Source organism: Simochromis diagramma, unplaced genomic scaffold (assembly GCF_900408965.1).
Source record: "Simochromis diagramma unplaced genomic scaffold, fSimDia1.1 OVJJ01000596.1, whole genome shotgun sequence".
In the NCBI taxonomy this organism is placed as follows: domain Eukaryota; kingdom Metazoa; phylum Chordata; class Actinopteri; order Cichliformes; family Cichlidae; genus Simochromis; species Simochromis diagramma.
Genome location: NW_024387245.1, coordinates 9,643,674 through 9,660,564, shown reverse-complemented (window position 1 = coordinate 9,660,564; position 16,891 = coordinate 9,643,674). Strand labels below are relative to the sequence as shown.

The 16,891-nt window shown below is 38.7% G+C and overlaps 1 protein-coding gene across 1 annotated transcript in view; it reads left to right on the top strand.

Moving 5' to 3' along the window:
• The window catches only part of pappaa (pregnancy-associated plasma protein A, pappalysin 1a), a 104,653-nt gene that overhangs the window by 52,282 nt on the left and 35,480 nt on the right, over nt 1-16,891 (top strand). Inside the window, exons 11-14 of the mRNA XM_040053226.1 lie at nt 11,910-12,017; nt 12,272-12,407; nt 12,725-12,938; nt 16,694-16,865. Coding sequence (XP_039909160.1) covers nt 11,910-12,017; nt 12,272-12,407; nt 12,725-12,938; nt 16,694-16,865 — 630 coding nt within the window. The remainder of the gene's footprint in view (nt 1-11,909; nt 12,018-12,271; nt 12,408-12,724; nt 12,939-16,693; nt 16,866-16,891) is intronic.

Below are 16,891 nucleotides of genomic sequence, written 5' to 3'. Positions count from 1 at the left end.
AGTTACTCGTTACTTTCAGAGTAACTAGTTACTAGGGAAAGTAACTTTGGTTTTACTCAGAATTCTCTTGTTAATGTGTTGCTTCCGTAACTGGATACCCAGCAAGATTGCCAGTCTTCTAGCTTGCTTACTTGCCACAGTGCACTGTGCCACCTACCAATAGAAAGGAAAAAATAATGTGCACATTTCCACGAGAGAAATCCCACGCCTGATTCTATCCTAGCATGCTTTTTACATCCAACACAAAAACTGCAGTCGTGGCGCTTTCGATTGTACTCAGAACTCGGAAATTCTGCCTTCTGAATAGGAAGATGTAGGTAACACCAGACTGCAGATGAGCTGCATACAGGGCTGGACTGGGACAAAAAAATCGTCCCGGGCATTTTGACTAGAGACCGGCCCACCATTATAGGAAAAATCATAAAGCCTTTGAATGAAAATAACAGAGGTGGGACCAAGTCATTGTTTTGCAAGTCTCAAGTAAGTCTCAAGTCTTTATCCTCAAGTCTCAAGTCAAGTCTCAAGTAATGTCAGGCAAGTCAGAGTCGAGTCTCAAGTCACTGGTGTAAAAGTCCGAGTCAAGTCACAAGTCTGAAACTTTGAATTTCAAGTCCTTTCGAGTCTTTAAAAAAACAAAAACAAAAAAAAAAACACACAAATTGTGAAATTGCACCTCTTTAAAATGCAGCTCAATTAAACCTAGCTCCAAGAATAATTTTCACCGACAGTTCTGAGATAAGCTGCATGTTATTCTTGGATGCGGTTGTAGGACCGGCTTTAAAATCGCATGACAAAAATATCATACACATTAAAAAAAAAACTGTATCACCAACGTAGCCTGGACAACATTTGCTAGTTAGATGAAGTCAGCTATCTCATCGTAGCATATTTATATGCATATTTATAATCATACGGTTCTTGGAGTGAGTGCATACACTCATGAAGTTTAGTAACTTCAGGTCACTGCAACAAGCCCAGGTACAGTTTACCGACGGATGGGTGCAGGACCTTGAAATGCACCGTGTAGAACGAAAGACCATCGTACGTATCATAAGTTTACCAGTCTCACAAATTGTCGTCATAAATACACATTCCTTAACCGTTTATTAATAGGACCTTTGAGCTCAACGGTAATTAATTAGTAGTGGAAATAATTTCTGGTACCCATCACAGAAATGTAGCAGTGACAACAATATTGTATGCAATTAGTGATACAAAAAACCTGTTTTATCCTGTGAATAAAAGTATATGTTTTTGTCAATGTACCATAATAACAGAAGCGAAGCGCAATATTGTGTCAGGACAATTCACTATTTATGCACAATAAACAAAGGAGCATAGCGCGACATTTTCTGTTCAGCGCCAGACTTGCTTGTAACCTATATCACCAATTATGTTATGAAAATGACGTATTAACTACTAAAAAACTCTGACCTTCGTGTAAATGCTTGGAGCAGACTAACCTGTGAGCTGGAGTGTTCTGGGACGTTATATTTGGTCTTTGAATGGCTGCAACCCAGGCCATCCGTCGCGTCTTTGTTACTTCGGAAACATGGCTCGAACAATTTCTCTTCAACGACGTAATCCGATAACAACCGATCTCTTTACCCGTCGGCTTCCCGTGGCTGTCATGCGACCGGCTATTGCAGTTAATAATACAACAGCTTCTTGACATTTTTGTGTTTCTTTTTATCGCTGTGTAACTGATTTTAATTGAAAGCCTGCGTGCGCTAGTACCTCTTGCCACGAGTTCCCAGAATCCTTTGCGGTTCTACCCGTGAATGACGTCACATTTTCAATCTCTATATAATATGCATGTAAAATTTTATATTTGGGGTAAAATATCAAGTCTTTTCAAGTAAACCGGTTCAAGTCCAATTCAAGTCCCAAGTCATTGGTGTAAAAGTCCAAGTCAAGTCACAAGTCTTAGAACATTTTTTCAAGTCAAGTCTAAAGTCATAAAATTAATGACTCGAGTCTGACTCGAGTCCAAGTCATGTGACTCGAGTCCACACCTCTGGAAAATAAACACTGTTGTGACAGTGATGTACACTGTTCTGATGGTTTATATGTATCAATTTATCAATTGTTTGTTGTAAGACTCAGATAATTATTTTTTTTAAAAGTGAGACATTTTAAATGAGAATAAGAAAGTATTTCCTTGTGCCCCCCTTTCCCTTTTACTGCCCTACATGGACCCCTGGCAACACTTTGCTAGATCCGCCCCTGCACAGTTACCAGCTGTCAGCTACTTAGAAAAGGATCCTGGTGTTATTTGTCTCTCAGAAACAGTTCATAACTTCCCTTCAACTCATTCATGTTAACTAAAAGGTAAACCTGTTTCTCCATCACAGCTCTGATGATTCAGTAAGGACATCTCCTGGTTTCATCTTCATGTTTCCCTCTCATCACATAAACAAACCGATATCATGACCAGCAGCTTTACAGCTGTGGCTCCAGCCAACATCAGCTGATACTAGAAATTAATATTAAATAAATTCTAACAACAGCTGATCAAGCTTAAAAGTGCTGCTGTTGTTTACTGCGACATCCGCTGGTTTCCTCTTTCTGGCGTAAAGTGGACGATAAATAAACAAGAGAGAAAAGCCGATCAGCTGATCATTGATCAGTTTCATGATTGAAGTAGAAACAGGAGAGGGAGGGGAGAGAATGAGAGAAGAAGAGGCAGCTGCGTAAAGACACAGAGTAACTCCAGCTTTGTGTCTTTTTCATTGTAGCTGAAGTCCGGGACAAACTGTTCCTTTTCACCTCAATACGAAACGCGTAATATTTTCTCTGAATACGAGACGATTCCGTTTTTTACGGGACGGTTGGCAACTCTAATAATTAACCTTATGAAGAAAATAAAATTCAACATCATCATAGCACCACCCAGCTGTATAGAATCTCCGTCATGCTAGCTAGCACGCAGTACGAAAAAGTCAGCATAACGAAAATAAACTCCACCTAAACTTGGTTCATATCTGACCCAGATGGACTGCAGGTTATAACTTCTTACCTGAAGTTCAGTTCACCTGACACTCTCGGACCGGCGGCTGCTTCGGGTCTCTCCTCTTGCCTCCCTTTTCCTTCATCCACCTGCTGGCCTCCACCACTTGCTAATGTTATTGAATCTGTGGAAGCTCCGCGATAGCCACCACACGAAGTAACGAATAACGAGCCTATCTAAATCCCAGTAACGAGTAACGCGTTCCTGGTTTTGGCATAATAACTAGTTACCGTGCTCGTTACCACAATAATAACGTAGTTACTGTAACGCGTTACTTAATAACGCGTTAGTCCCAACACTGCTGATTACTCATAGTGCTCTATACAACATGCCACATTCACACACTTTCTCTAAACTGAGTGCTTACTAACTACTTTCATACACATTCACAATCTTTACATACAGCCTGGAGGAGCCAGGGATCGAACCAGTAACCTTCCAATCATTAGATGACCCGCTCTACCTCCTGAGTTACGGCCACCCGGTGGTAAATATAAGTAAACCCTCACTAGGTTTTGGATAAAGTGTACACTCACAAAACTGTCAAACCTGCATTTGAAACGTTGGCTACCATAGCAGTATAGTATTGTATCATGACATTTGGCCTTTCTAACTGAAATAGGAAAATAGGAACATAAATAGTACCATCATTGCCAGACCTGGCCTACATCTGGTTGACATACACTCTGCCATGACACCAGTCAGTCAGAAGTGCCAGATTGATGCTGGATCCGGGCCAGACCTGTTTTCTATGAGCCTGGGCCACATAAACCAAACCACAATCGGGCCAGATGTGGCATGCCATCACATAAACAGTGCCATCTACACCAGGCCTGGCCCATATCTGGTTGACATACACCCTGCCATGAAACCAGTCATTCAGAAGTGCCAGCTTATTACCGGATCCGGGCCAGATCTGTTTTCTATGAGCCTTGGCCAGCTAAACCAAACCACAATTGGGCCAGATGTGGCATGCCATCATACAAACAGTGCCATCTACGCCAGGCCTTGCCCATATCTGAATGACATGCCACTTAACATGCCAGAAGTCAGCCAGCAGTGCCGGCTTAACACCAGATCTGGGCCAGACCTGTGTGCTATGTGGGCTGTGTGTCTTCATTGTAGGTTTCTGACTGACCAATATTTCCATATGGTTAGGGTTATATTCTTTGCCATAGTCATGGCATCGTGTTTTTTGTGGTCCCATGCAGATAATTTTCAAAATGAAAGCAGAAACCCATTAAAAAAAACAAACTTTTACTTGTGGACATAGCCTAAGACACTACCTTGTTTTATAGAGTTTTAAAGTCAGGTGCTGGCCTGCAAGCCACTTTACAACCCACTTCCACCTGCTGTTATGCTGTGTCTGACTTCAGTATCAGACATAGCATCACACTGTCAAATCTATTGACACTGTTCTGTTGTAGGGGTGTTGTTGCTGCTTTCCTTGAATGCATTTTCATGTAAACACTCATAAGTGCTTATATATTCCCCATTTTTTGAGTGGGTGGCCATACCACTCAACTTATGAAATACTGTACTACAAATGTGAAAAAAGTGTTAAAAGATAGTTTAAGATGTATGTACTAATATCAATAACTAAACCTTTAATACCTATATATGAAAGGTTTACTTCACTTCGACCACAAATGATCTGTCCAAGATATTAATTAGAAATGTTAGCTAATACAGTAATAAATTTAACATCTGACAAATGGATGTAGCACTTATAGCATTTATAATAAGATAGCATATACATTTGAAAACTGGCAGTCACTGATCATTAAACATTTCAATGTGAAGGTCCTTGAGCTGACTATTGTTACAGTGTTGAGCTATGTAAATAAAACTGAAATTGAATTGGATTTGAAACCCCTGTAGATTCACTGTAATGCTTTGTTTAATGCAGAATAGAAAGAAAGGAGACTAGAGTTTCAGGAAAGTCCTGAACACTCTTGGGACATTCTCCATTTTTGAAAGATATGGAAAAGAGCTTTGCAGGGCCTCCTAAAAATGTGATATAAATCTTGCAAGAACATATAACTCATAGCTGTAGGATTTTCTATGAGATTTATTGAACTGCATTCAAGGCATTTTTAATAGTTTTTTATTATTTATATATTTTTTAAAATCTGTAGGTTTCAACATCAGGTGGGTTTAGACTGTATATACCGTGTGATGTGTTTGTTTGCGTATGAGCAGATATATATATATTTGTATTTGTATATGGTTAAGTGTTTTGTGCACAGAGGTGATCTAACGTCTCCCTGGCACCAGCGGAAAGGCTTGTTGTTGTTATATTATGCTATTAGAGCCATTATTGTTATCATCATTACTGTACCTTTGCTAAGAGACCCTCTCTCCATTTCCTACTGTTTATAGTGTGCTTTATGACTTTAGTCGATTTTGTTTTCATTGCACACAGTATTTTTAGAGTAATGAGTCTGACAGTTGAACTCTCTCATTCTCATCACATTTATCTGCTTTGGTTTCCCCTTGGCTTAAGTCACTTAGCTCTCCTTTTATCCAAAGTGGTGATTTACAAACACCAGTTTGTGTCTGCAGTTCTGTTGTCTGCCAGTCTGACTAGCCAGCTGGTAAATATTAAGACCATGTGTGTAACCATGTGTATGTGTGCGTTTGTATTTTGATGTTAAGGACTTGAACTCATCTCCAGTGTTGCTATTTATTCAAGAAAAGCAACAGTTTGTATAGTTTCAGAATGACATTTAACCATGTGACTTTCTCAAATAACAATCTCAATTTACATGCATTAAATTTGAAATTGATGATTGAGGTTTTGAAGGAAAATAATGTCAACCAGATCTTTGTGTTTAAGGATCCAGAGGACTGCATCTTATAAACAGCTAGTAAATTATGTATGTGACACTAATACCATTTGCATTTCCACACTCAAATCCTATTCCGTGATTTACTACATACAATATTAGGAGCAGACTGATTAAGCAGTATCCCTTTTAATTTGGTCTTATTGTACTCAGCTGATGGATTAAAACTAAAGGTTTTCTTTTAATATCTTTCTTCTTTGGCAGACAGAATATTAAGAATTTTTTTTAAAAGGGAATGACAAGAGAAGCTAACTTTAATTTGTCAGTAACATTTGTCAATAACATTTTCAATACTAGAGTAATACTCTAGTCAATACTAGAGTAAGTAAATTTGAATTTGAATTTGAATTTGAAGTCATGCAGAGGTGTATTGCAGATGTTAGCGAAGCAGCACCTTGCTTAGTTGGTGGAAGTTGGCTTCATGTATAAATAACTATATATTCTGAATCTGCAGATTCCCATCCCTCTGTCCTACCACCCTTCCTTTTGCCTCCCTTGGGTACTTACTCTTGAGAATACATTTATTCCTGTCCCTGTAAATAATATCTGTTTATTTGTTGGGGATCAGTTGCTGTGGTGTGATTTAGATCATGAGCTGTTTTTCTTTCTCCCCATGCTTTTCACTTCTCATCATTCTGATACAAGTTGATGTAGGTTTAAATTCCCCAGATTTAAAAACTGAGCAGGCTCTTTTTAATATTTTGTAAGATAAAGATTTTCTGGCAAAGTTGAATCTTCTTCTTGAGGGTAACCAGTGGTTTTAAACCCGCTACATTGACATTCATGAAAGTGAGTCCCTCCTCAATAGTTTTCTTGAGTTTGTTTGAGATTGTTAACAAAGAAAGACTTCTGCAATGGTTCACTTCATTTGTCATCTGTGGTCATCAAGGCTATTTGATGTTCCTAAGCTGACCAGTGCGTTTATTCATTATTTTAAAATATGTACAAGGTTGTAGATTTGGTCAGTCCTAAGAAATTTTATGATCTCTCTCATAGGTTTATTTCGTTTTTTCAGCCTAATGATGGCTGGTTGTAAAATATGTATTTGTCTACAAACCTATGGACCTAATTGTAATTTGAAAAAAACAAAAAAACAATGACAACATAACCTGGTATTTAATATAGCTGACTCACACATGGGGGTGAATTACCTTCTGTTGTTTTGATTGGTAGGGTTGTTTTCTTGAGGGTGGGGAAATACAGGAGAATCAGGAGTGTCTAGGGAGTGATATGCGTGTTTACATAAACAAGTACGTGGCTTATACATATAAAAGGTTTTGTCATCTGCTGTCACTGAAGAGTTAGTAATGGAAACAGGCCCGCAGCAAATTAGCAGACTTACTGTACAGTGGAAAAAGTAATTATCTGATCCCCTGCTGAATTTGTAAGTTTGCTCAGTTCCAAAGAAATGAAAACTCTCATATTTTTATGGTAGTTATATTTTAATGGAAACAGGATATCAACCATATATACAGAAAAAAAACACATTACTTAAAAGTTTTAAATTGATTTGCATGTCATTGAGTGAAAAAAGTGTTTGATGCTCCACAACCCAGCCAAATTTCTTTCTTCCACTATGTGTCCATGTGGCATATAGATTGCAACTGGTCAATGAATCAATCAATCACAGGCACTGTTACAATAAATTACAGATACTACTGATCTCACCTTGTTATATATATATATATATAAAGCACACCCAAAGCATCAATTTCAACGAAGACAGACAAGACCAAAGATCTGCCAAAGGATGTCAGGAAGACCATCAGGAAGCTCGGTTAGAAGGCAATGGCTGTTGGTGCAGCTATTTGGAAATGGAAGAAATACAAAATGACCAGCAATCACCCTTGGTCTGGAGGTCTTGTGTCATGGCGTGAGGATGATAAAGAAAAAGGTGGTGGATCAGCCCAAAACTACACAGGAGCAGCTTGTCAATGATCTGAAGGCAGTTGGAACCACCGTCACCAAGAACACAAAATCCCTACTGACAAACCTGCTGAGCAGCTAGGAACAGGATCTCCAACTGGTACTAAGTCATGTTTTGCTTGGGGATCAAATAATTGTTTCACTCAATGACATGCAAATGAGTTTATAACTTTTATGTTATTAACGGACATATATAAACCTCACAGTGGTGCCAGTTTCATGTAATGTTTATAAGGTTGGGGTGACTTGGAGGAGTGACGAAACGTTTCTCCCACTGAAAACTCTACACATGGATGAACAGAATCAACTTTTTGGGGTTTTATGTCATTTGTTTTTTCTTGATATTCGGTTGCTATTCTTTCTCTTTCCATAAAAATAAAACTACTATAAAAGTTAGGAACTGTTTTCTGTGTGAGCACATTTACAAATTCAGTGGTGAATCAAACAACTATTTCCCTCCATTGTTTGGCAGTATGTGAGGTATAAATTCACACCCTATTTTTTGCATTCAGCAAACTTTCAGCAAACCATTCAGCAAATTTTCTCGTAACTGTTTTCAAAAAACCTGAAGATCATCATGATTGCTTCCAAGTAGTCCCATACCGTCTTGGCAACTTATCTTAGGTTTTGTCACCTGCATTTCTCATTTCTGCCACTTCAGCTCTAATCGGAAAGGTCACGTCAACAGATCCAGGGGACAGATATATGGACAGATAGCTGCTCTGGACAGTTTTCCACAGTGGCAGGATCTTACAGTAGCAAAAGTCTCATGTTACTGGTGTCTTATTTCACTAGCTCAGGGCAGCAAGTGAAACTCACTGCCCTTGGGTACATGTCCTCTCTTCTCATTATCTGTTTATCTACCACTCAATAGTCTTTTACCGTTTCTCCTGTTTATTTTTCTCCATATCACTTAGACATGGCTCGCGATACTGCCAAAGCTAATGAGGTAAATTAATGCACTTTTCTGAACTCCCAGAGGTTAGAGATTTTTTATTATGTTACCAAATGCACAACAGTAATATTATATGATATATTATATGACATATAATATATGTGATTCTGCAGTCATGTAATGTATAACCCCACACAATACTAGCTGTTCATAATTCAGATCTGTTTGCTGACTTTCAGAAATCAAATGTATTTGCAGTCATTGTATACAGCCATATTTCAAAGCAGATAAGGTAAAGAAGAAAGGAAAGAAAAGAAAAGAAACGAGGAATGTTATAGTTTTTCTTTTACCTCTGTGTACCTGGACGATCCTGGCATGATAAATAGTATATATTAAGCTGAGCCTCATTATTGTACAAATCACTTTGGTTAACCAGATACATTTTATTATTATCCATAACATAATGCCATGAAGAAGGCAACTGATTAGTCCCAGATTTATTTTTCAACATGACAACAACCACAAACATACAGCCAGTGTCCAAAAAAACTATGTTCTGCAACAAGAAGAGCAACGAGTACTGTAGCAGATGGTACAGTGCAATGGGCAGAAATCTGTGCCATCAGAAACTGAATTTGAATAAGTTACATTTGAAATGCTCGGATTGAATTACATGTAATACATTTATTACCAACCTGAGAGTTTATCCGCTGGTCATTCGACATGACGAATGACTTCTGAAGTCTAAATTCAGCTCAAGACGCTGTAGATTCCCGTCAGTAACACTTTCGGTCCGCTAGTAAAACGTAGTTCTATTAATCTGGGCTCGATTACTCTTGAACCGGAACCGGATGTAAGTCCCAAAATACTGAATTGTAGAACTGAAACTGAATGGTGAGAAGTGAATCTGAACTTATTCGAGAGCTAAACTTTTAAAGGATAAAATACGGTTTCAAAGTAAATAAATTCATTTTCAAAATATAAAATTCAATTTCAATTTAGTGATGATCATTTTCAAACCAATAAACTGAATTTCAAATTAGGCTAAGTCATATTCAGTTTTTAAAGGCATTTATTCAAGTTCCAATTCAGATTCAACCGAGCAATTCAAATTTAACTTATTCAAATTCAGATTTGAATAAGTTAACAGATTTCTGCCCATAATTTTCTTTTTAATTTTATAAAGGTAACAGATACATAATTTAAACTGAAAAATAAAACAGAGTAACTGTCTTTTTCTGCACTTTTTTTTGAGTGAGTAATTTCTGCAACACAAGTCACAAATTAAAGTGCTACATAAAATTTCAAATACTCTCTGAGGGCTTCTAGCGGACGTGCACGGCATGACAGAGTGGGCATGCTGAGAACATAAAACAGAGACAAGTATAAAAAGAATCAAAGACAGAAAAAGTGGAGGGGGGTGTGGAGCATGTGTCACAACAGGATGCTGGGTTTGTTGACAAAAACAAACAGTCCTGCACACAATGCACGTCAGTTGCACGTCATTCCAAACAGTACACAAACAGTGACGGTTGTGGAAAAGTAGGGGTCACAGCACAGTGAACAAGCTTTTCAGGAATCATCCCTGATAACAGTAGCTGATAGGAATTGACACTGTAAGGGTCTAGATGCTTGCACACTCTATATACAGTACTGAGAAAAATACTGAGTCACCCATCAATGTAAAGGAAATATATTAGGAGGTAGACTTTCTTGTAATTGTTTTAAAGTGGTCTTGAGCAATAGTTCTCCAGGCTTTCTGAAAGTCTTTCGAACCTTTTCTTTAGACATTGGCTACTGACCAATTTCAGGGGAATGTTTCTTTGTTTGTTGAACAAGCATTGACCAGTGAATGATTCAAGCATTTAAAAAAGATATCCAGCTCAAGGGATGAATCAGTGTTGTGTCTACACAGATAGCTTATCAAAGAATCCATTTTCAGATTGTGTCTTTAAACACTAGCAGCTTGTTGCAAGAGAACTTACAAGTGATTCCCTATCAAATGAAAACTAATCTCAGCACGTTGTGCAGTGTGTCCCTACAAAATCTGAGGAAACTGGACAAGTGTAGGACAAATGTGGTAACAGGCCTAGAAAATACAATCTACTGCATCTGAACAGTGTCTGATGTTCATAAGAAATAGGAAAAAAATCCAGCAAAGACCTAACTGGACTGGGTCTAATGGAATAATCAATCAGAATTTTTGTTCAAATCATCACTAACATGTACAGTGAGGTGAGGTGAGAAGGAGAACAGTGGATATGTACAGTCATCTGTAAATACTCATGAATAAGGCCCTGGAGATACTTCTCCACTTGGGGCACCAACAAATTCCAAATTTGGAATAGATACTCCACACCTTTCCATCTGAGGTAGATGGCGTCACCTTTGGAAATGCTATTTCTGCTCTTAACTGCTCTACACTTGACTACATTCTGCCCCTTTGCAAGCTGAAGGTCATTACTCAAATAAGCCAACAGAATCACATTTTCTCCAGAAAGCAGATAAAAGATGCCAAAGTCCACCAAACCCTCCACTTATGGCTTAGTCACAGTAGAGTAAGAATACAACAGCTACCTTCTTGCGAGCAGGAAAAATCACCAGCTGTGATTATACTGAACTTTTTTCACATTCAGCGACAAAATGATTTCCTAGAGGTTGACAATGAAACAGCTTTAACCTCTGGGAGAACACATTGCAACGTGATTGCACAGGTCGCCTGGTGGGAGGCAACCTGCCTCTAAACAATCACAGTCAAACTCAAAGTGACAGCAGTCTGTCTCAGACAGGTTTGTAAATAAGTGCCTTCTCATTTATAAATGCAGACAGATTGCCAACACACTGCAAACAGCCTGACTCATTCTGTGCAACTAGTTCACGATGCATCTCCTTGGGAACTAGACTTAACTGGTTGCCAGATGGTTGTATTCTGATTATATTCCTAAATAAAAGCAAGCTTTTTTTAGTGTCTTTCAACTGCAAACTGATAGCAGACTGACTCTGTCTTTCATTGCCATATTGAGACACCAAAATTTCTTTAAACATGGCAACTGACTGCAAGTGGTTGGAGACCAGCTCCTTATATGTGTGTGCTTTTTAAAAACTTTCTTGACAGTTTTTCTTCTGTGAGAAAATTGGTCTCATTTGTTTAAAAAAAGAAGAACATTTTAACAAAAGGATTTGTACAAAATTGTTCATTCTCCTTTCTTTGTCACTTGTATTTCTCCAGACATGTCAATCCAAGGTGTTTGATCTATCTGATGGAGTGTCGCAGTACGCATGGTTCCCCTGTCGAGTGGCTGATTCAGCCTGGGGATATTATACATACTGGCTCAAGGTAACACCAATATCCATGAAATATAGTTCAGATGACACCTGAAAATTGCGCTTTTGGGTTGAGTGTTCTTTGTAATAATGTCAAACTGCTGTACTGATACTGACAAAGCTTTAGAGAGTAATCAGCATTAGACGCCTGGATTGGGAAAGTATCCGTGTATTAGATACTAAACAAATTAGGATAAATCTAGTTGTACACACAAACACAAACATGTGACTAATTTTACTTAACTTTGTGCTTTTCCCTTTATTCAGGCCCACTTTTCTCATCCCATGGTGGCAGCAGCAGTAATTATACACTTGGCTGCTGATGGGACTGGCTTCATTGATCAGACACAATGTAATATTACTGTTCAACTGGTGGACACCAAAGAGGGGATCCATAGCCTAGGTGAGAATTATCTTAATGTGTTTTCAAACTGCTACTTACCTCTGTATCAGTCTAAGTGAAATGATGAAAGCATACATCATATAGAACACCGCCCCCTTAAGCATGTGTTGCTTTCATCCCTTTGTTTTTTAACTTGATTGGCTATGTCTCAGTTAGAACACGGTATCAGCTTTTCATCACCAGCTGCTTTGTAGGCCTCCTCTTCTTTTTGATCTTTGAGGTTGGTTAACATCTGCTTCTGTCCCCTACCTTCCCTATCTCGACGTCAATGCACAATGTTTTGTCTTCTGCTCTCGGCCCCAATATCCTCTCCACAGGTGAGTGGCGTCTAAGCTGTCGCACAAACCCTTTGGTCATCCCAGTGAGTCATGACCTGTCAGTGGCCTTTTACCACACCAAGGCTATCCTGGTGATGTTTTCCTCTCACCTCGTGGCCATCTCCGGCGTAGCCCTGCGTTCCTTCCAATCTTTTGACCCCATCACAATAAGTGGCTGCCAAAGCAATGAGATCTACAACCCCACAGGACAGAGGTGAGGCTAAAAATATACAAACATAACAGCGCTGCAAAAGATGCTAACATATTTAACACAGACGTCAGTCGAAAGCATGCAAAATCACATCATGAACATGTTATATCACACACACACACACACACACATGCATGCATGTATAATTTACACTATAGTCAAGTGTTTGTATGTGTTTTGGAGGAATACGGGTGCATTTATACTAGTTTTTAATTTATTAAACAAAAGAATAAGTCTTGTTTCTGAGTCACAGAGCTTGTTATGATATGTATTTGCTGTCAAGTCACATATTTATGCATACAGACAAACTGTTATTGCCCCCAAACAGCTCTCTTGGAATTTCTTTAAACATTCTTCAGGAAGAGTTCTCCAGGCTTTTTGAAGGACATTGAAAGCTTTACTTTGGATGTTGGCTGCCTTTTGTTGTGTTCAAGAAGATCCTGTACTGTACTTTGTGTTTTTCTATCCAGGTATGCTTTTACTGGATTGGGAGTGTGTTTGAGATCATTGTCATGGTGAAAAATGAAGATGTTGTGTTTAAGGTGGTATTGCAAATGGTACTGCATGGAGAATCAAACTCTGACCATACTTTATGTATTTGTAATTCTAAAACACACAACCCCACTGGCTGAAGTACAGCCACAAACCATGACTGAGCCTCCACTGTGCTTTACAGATGGCTGTAGCCACTCACTCATCATCTGTTGTCATAAATGAGTGAAAAAGGCAGCTAATGTCCAGAGAAAAACTTTGAAAGGACCCCCAGAAATCCTGGAGAAAAACTACTTAAATTTATTTTTAAAAAAAATCTTGATCCTTTACTCAGTACTGCATCAAACAAGCCTTCCAGACTCCAAAGTATTTTCTTCTCTTCATATATTTTGTATAGATATGTTTACATATATATTCAGCACATGCTGTATATATATGTAAACATAAAAGACAAGGAGAACTAAAACCTGTATGTGAACATTTGAATCTGAAATGCATTAACTATGCAAGTTAATGAGAGTTCACAAGTGTAATATCCTTGGCAGTTCATTGGACCTCGTAACTTATAAATTTATAACCAGCTGCCAGCCAGCGTTCAACACTAACTTTTCGTTACAGTTCAATTTGCTGTTGTGTTAAGTTCTAGCTATTTTTTACTTTTCTTTTTTTTTTTTTTTACAAAATCCAAAAATGTTTTTCCATCTGTAAATTTCTTGCATTGTTCAATAGGGCACTGAGGCTGTAAGCTGCGGTTTCTTCAACTCTAACTTTAAACTGGCCATCAATCAGGCATCAAATTGGAGGCCAAGTACAGAGCACCATTTCTAAATTGGAAATTATACCATGAGATGCATAAAGATTCATAACAGCTGAAAAGAAAGCTTCATAATAATAATAACTTTAATAAAAGCCAATAAAGATACTTACATCATTTTCAACAGCTGCTGGCTGAAACACCAAAACAGTTATTACCTATTTGGCTATAAAATAACAATTTTGAGCCTGCACTACCTCCAAGTACCCACTCACAAACATACCTAAAGAAGACCACACACACAGTCAGAATTGATCAATTTCCACACCACCGTCATGCACGCAACAGTTCACAGGGACGATGATTCCACAAACCTTTCAACAAGAAATGCACTAATACACACCACAATACCCAAAGAATGGATGGTCTGAAGTTCTGTGTGGAGAGATAGAGCTGTTTGTGGCTTTTGTTGTGTGCCAGTTAGACATCCAAGTGCACCTAAATAGATTAAAACTGCTGTGCATCTGCATCAGCCAGGAAATTGTTTGTTGCCGCACACAGAGGCATAGTTGCTTTCTCCAAGACTTTTTGCCGACTTTTCTTTCTTTCATATTCTCTCAACCTGATCTAATTTCCAGAAGCTCTTGAAAACGCTTCTTATATGATGGCAAGCCAAAGAGACAATACCCACTTATCTTCAGAAGCTCTGAACATGCTACAAGCTGAATATGATAATATAGTGCAGCTCAGTGCCGTATAGACATGAAGAATCCAGGCTTTCTGTTTTTGTGTCTTAAGTCTGTTTTTCTTTAATCAATACCAATTCATCATCTACATTATACTGTTTATATCCCACTTTGAAAGCTGCTTGTCTCTCTTCTACATTTTCTTTTACATCCCGATTCCCTTTCCCTGATTTGTTACATCTCTGCTCCTCCACTACTTCTGGTATCCTTTTCTGTCTTCTCATCCTTTACTTGCACATGACCCTCCTTTCCCTCTAACTGCCATCTTCTTCTTCTTAATTCTCCCCTTTTTTGTGCCTCCTGCGCCCACTTTCCTTCTCTCATTCTCCTGGGCTGAGCAGCATATTTCCCGTAATACTTATGCCTCCACAAAACACCACATCCCCTTTTTCCCTGAGTTGTTAACTACAGGAGCTATTAACATGACTCAGTTTTATGTCCCAAGCTTGTCTGCAAGAAAATGCACACACACACACACACACACATATGTATATACATATGTGTGTATATATTGGTTTTGTTTCAGTTTGTCACACATTTCTTCTCTTAACTTTTACACTCATCACCAGAGTGAGAACTCTTGGACTTTTATTTGTCCCCGCAAACAACAAAACAGAAAAAAAAACAATATTCACAAAAGTTTTTGTATAGTTCCCTCATTTCTCTTGAATTCTCCTTTCTGTCATACAAACTATTCCCCTGTGGTGTATAATGTATTCTCATTTGCAGGGAAGGAGGCTAGTTTTCCAGGTAGTTAATTGTAATTTATGTCATAAATTCCAGAGTGACTAGCAAAAAACCACAAAGAGATTTTGTTCAAAGCCAAAGAGTCCATGAAGCAGCCTCCTAGGTCTCCCAAGTTTGTCCTCAAAGAGTAGACGTAAGGGACCGCTGCTCTTGTGCTTTATAATTATTCTTCACCTGCTCAACGTAGCTTTTTGTCAACATGAGTTAACATACTGGGAGCAAAATAAGGGAAAAAAATGAAGGGCATATGGAACAGTATATGTAAACAGAAGGCTTAGATTATTAACAATCTTGAGAAAGAAGGCATGCAGTGCAAAAAATAATATGTGGAATGAAAGCAGTTAAAATAAGACAGAAAAAAGAAAGATACAAATTCCATTGTTGCAGGACTGAGTTTAACAATGTTTCTCCAGATCTGTATTTTCTTACATACTTTCTCTCTCTCTTCGGTCCCCCACCCCCTCACAGACACGCACACACGCACACATACACAATGACAGAGAAGGAGAGTGAAATACTTTTCCTTCTTTTCTTTCTTCACTTCATAGGGGAACCCTATACTACAGAATGCAGACTGTTGTAAAAAGGTGCCTTGGGCACCCAAGCATTCCAAGAGTGTTAAACGCCTTCTCCATCAGGATCCTAACAGAGCTGTGGTCAAACTGCACCATTGTAGCTTGCACAGCATCTAGCCCGTTGTTCTTAATTCCCTAATATTCACACTCCGCTTTCATGTGCATTGCAGAATATGGCAGCCTTTTCTCCGTGTAGTTTATTGATTTGGTATGTTAAGCGGTCATTGATGGATGATGTGGCGGATTCGATGTATAATTTGTCTCTTTTGGAGCACTGCTTCCACGTTTCTGAGTTTGCAGTGCTATTATATTCACAAAAGATGTGTATTAGTGGTATTTTCAAATTTGTTTTATTTTTTATTTTTTTTAGCTTTGTCATCTCTGTTGTCTGTTCTTCTTCTTTAACACCCTCCCACCCCTGCCCCCACACACAATGCCTCGTAGTTGTGTACATTATTCGTGTGAGGCCATTGACTGCCAGGCACCCCGGATCCGCAATGCAGAGCCGTGCAGTAGCCCTGGCCACCACTTCTACAATGGAGACCGCTGCACCATCTCCTGCAACTCTGGATATGTCCTGCAAGTCCACCAGGACGATGACATCATCAAGAGTCAGGTGAGCATACAAACACACTGCTGCAC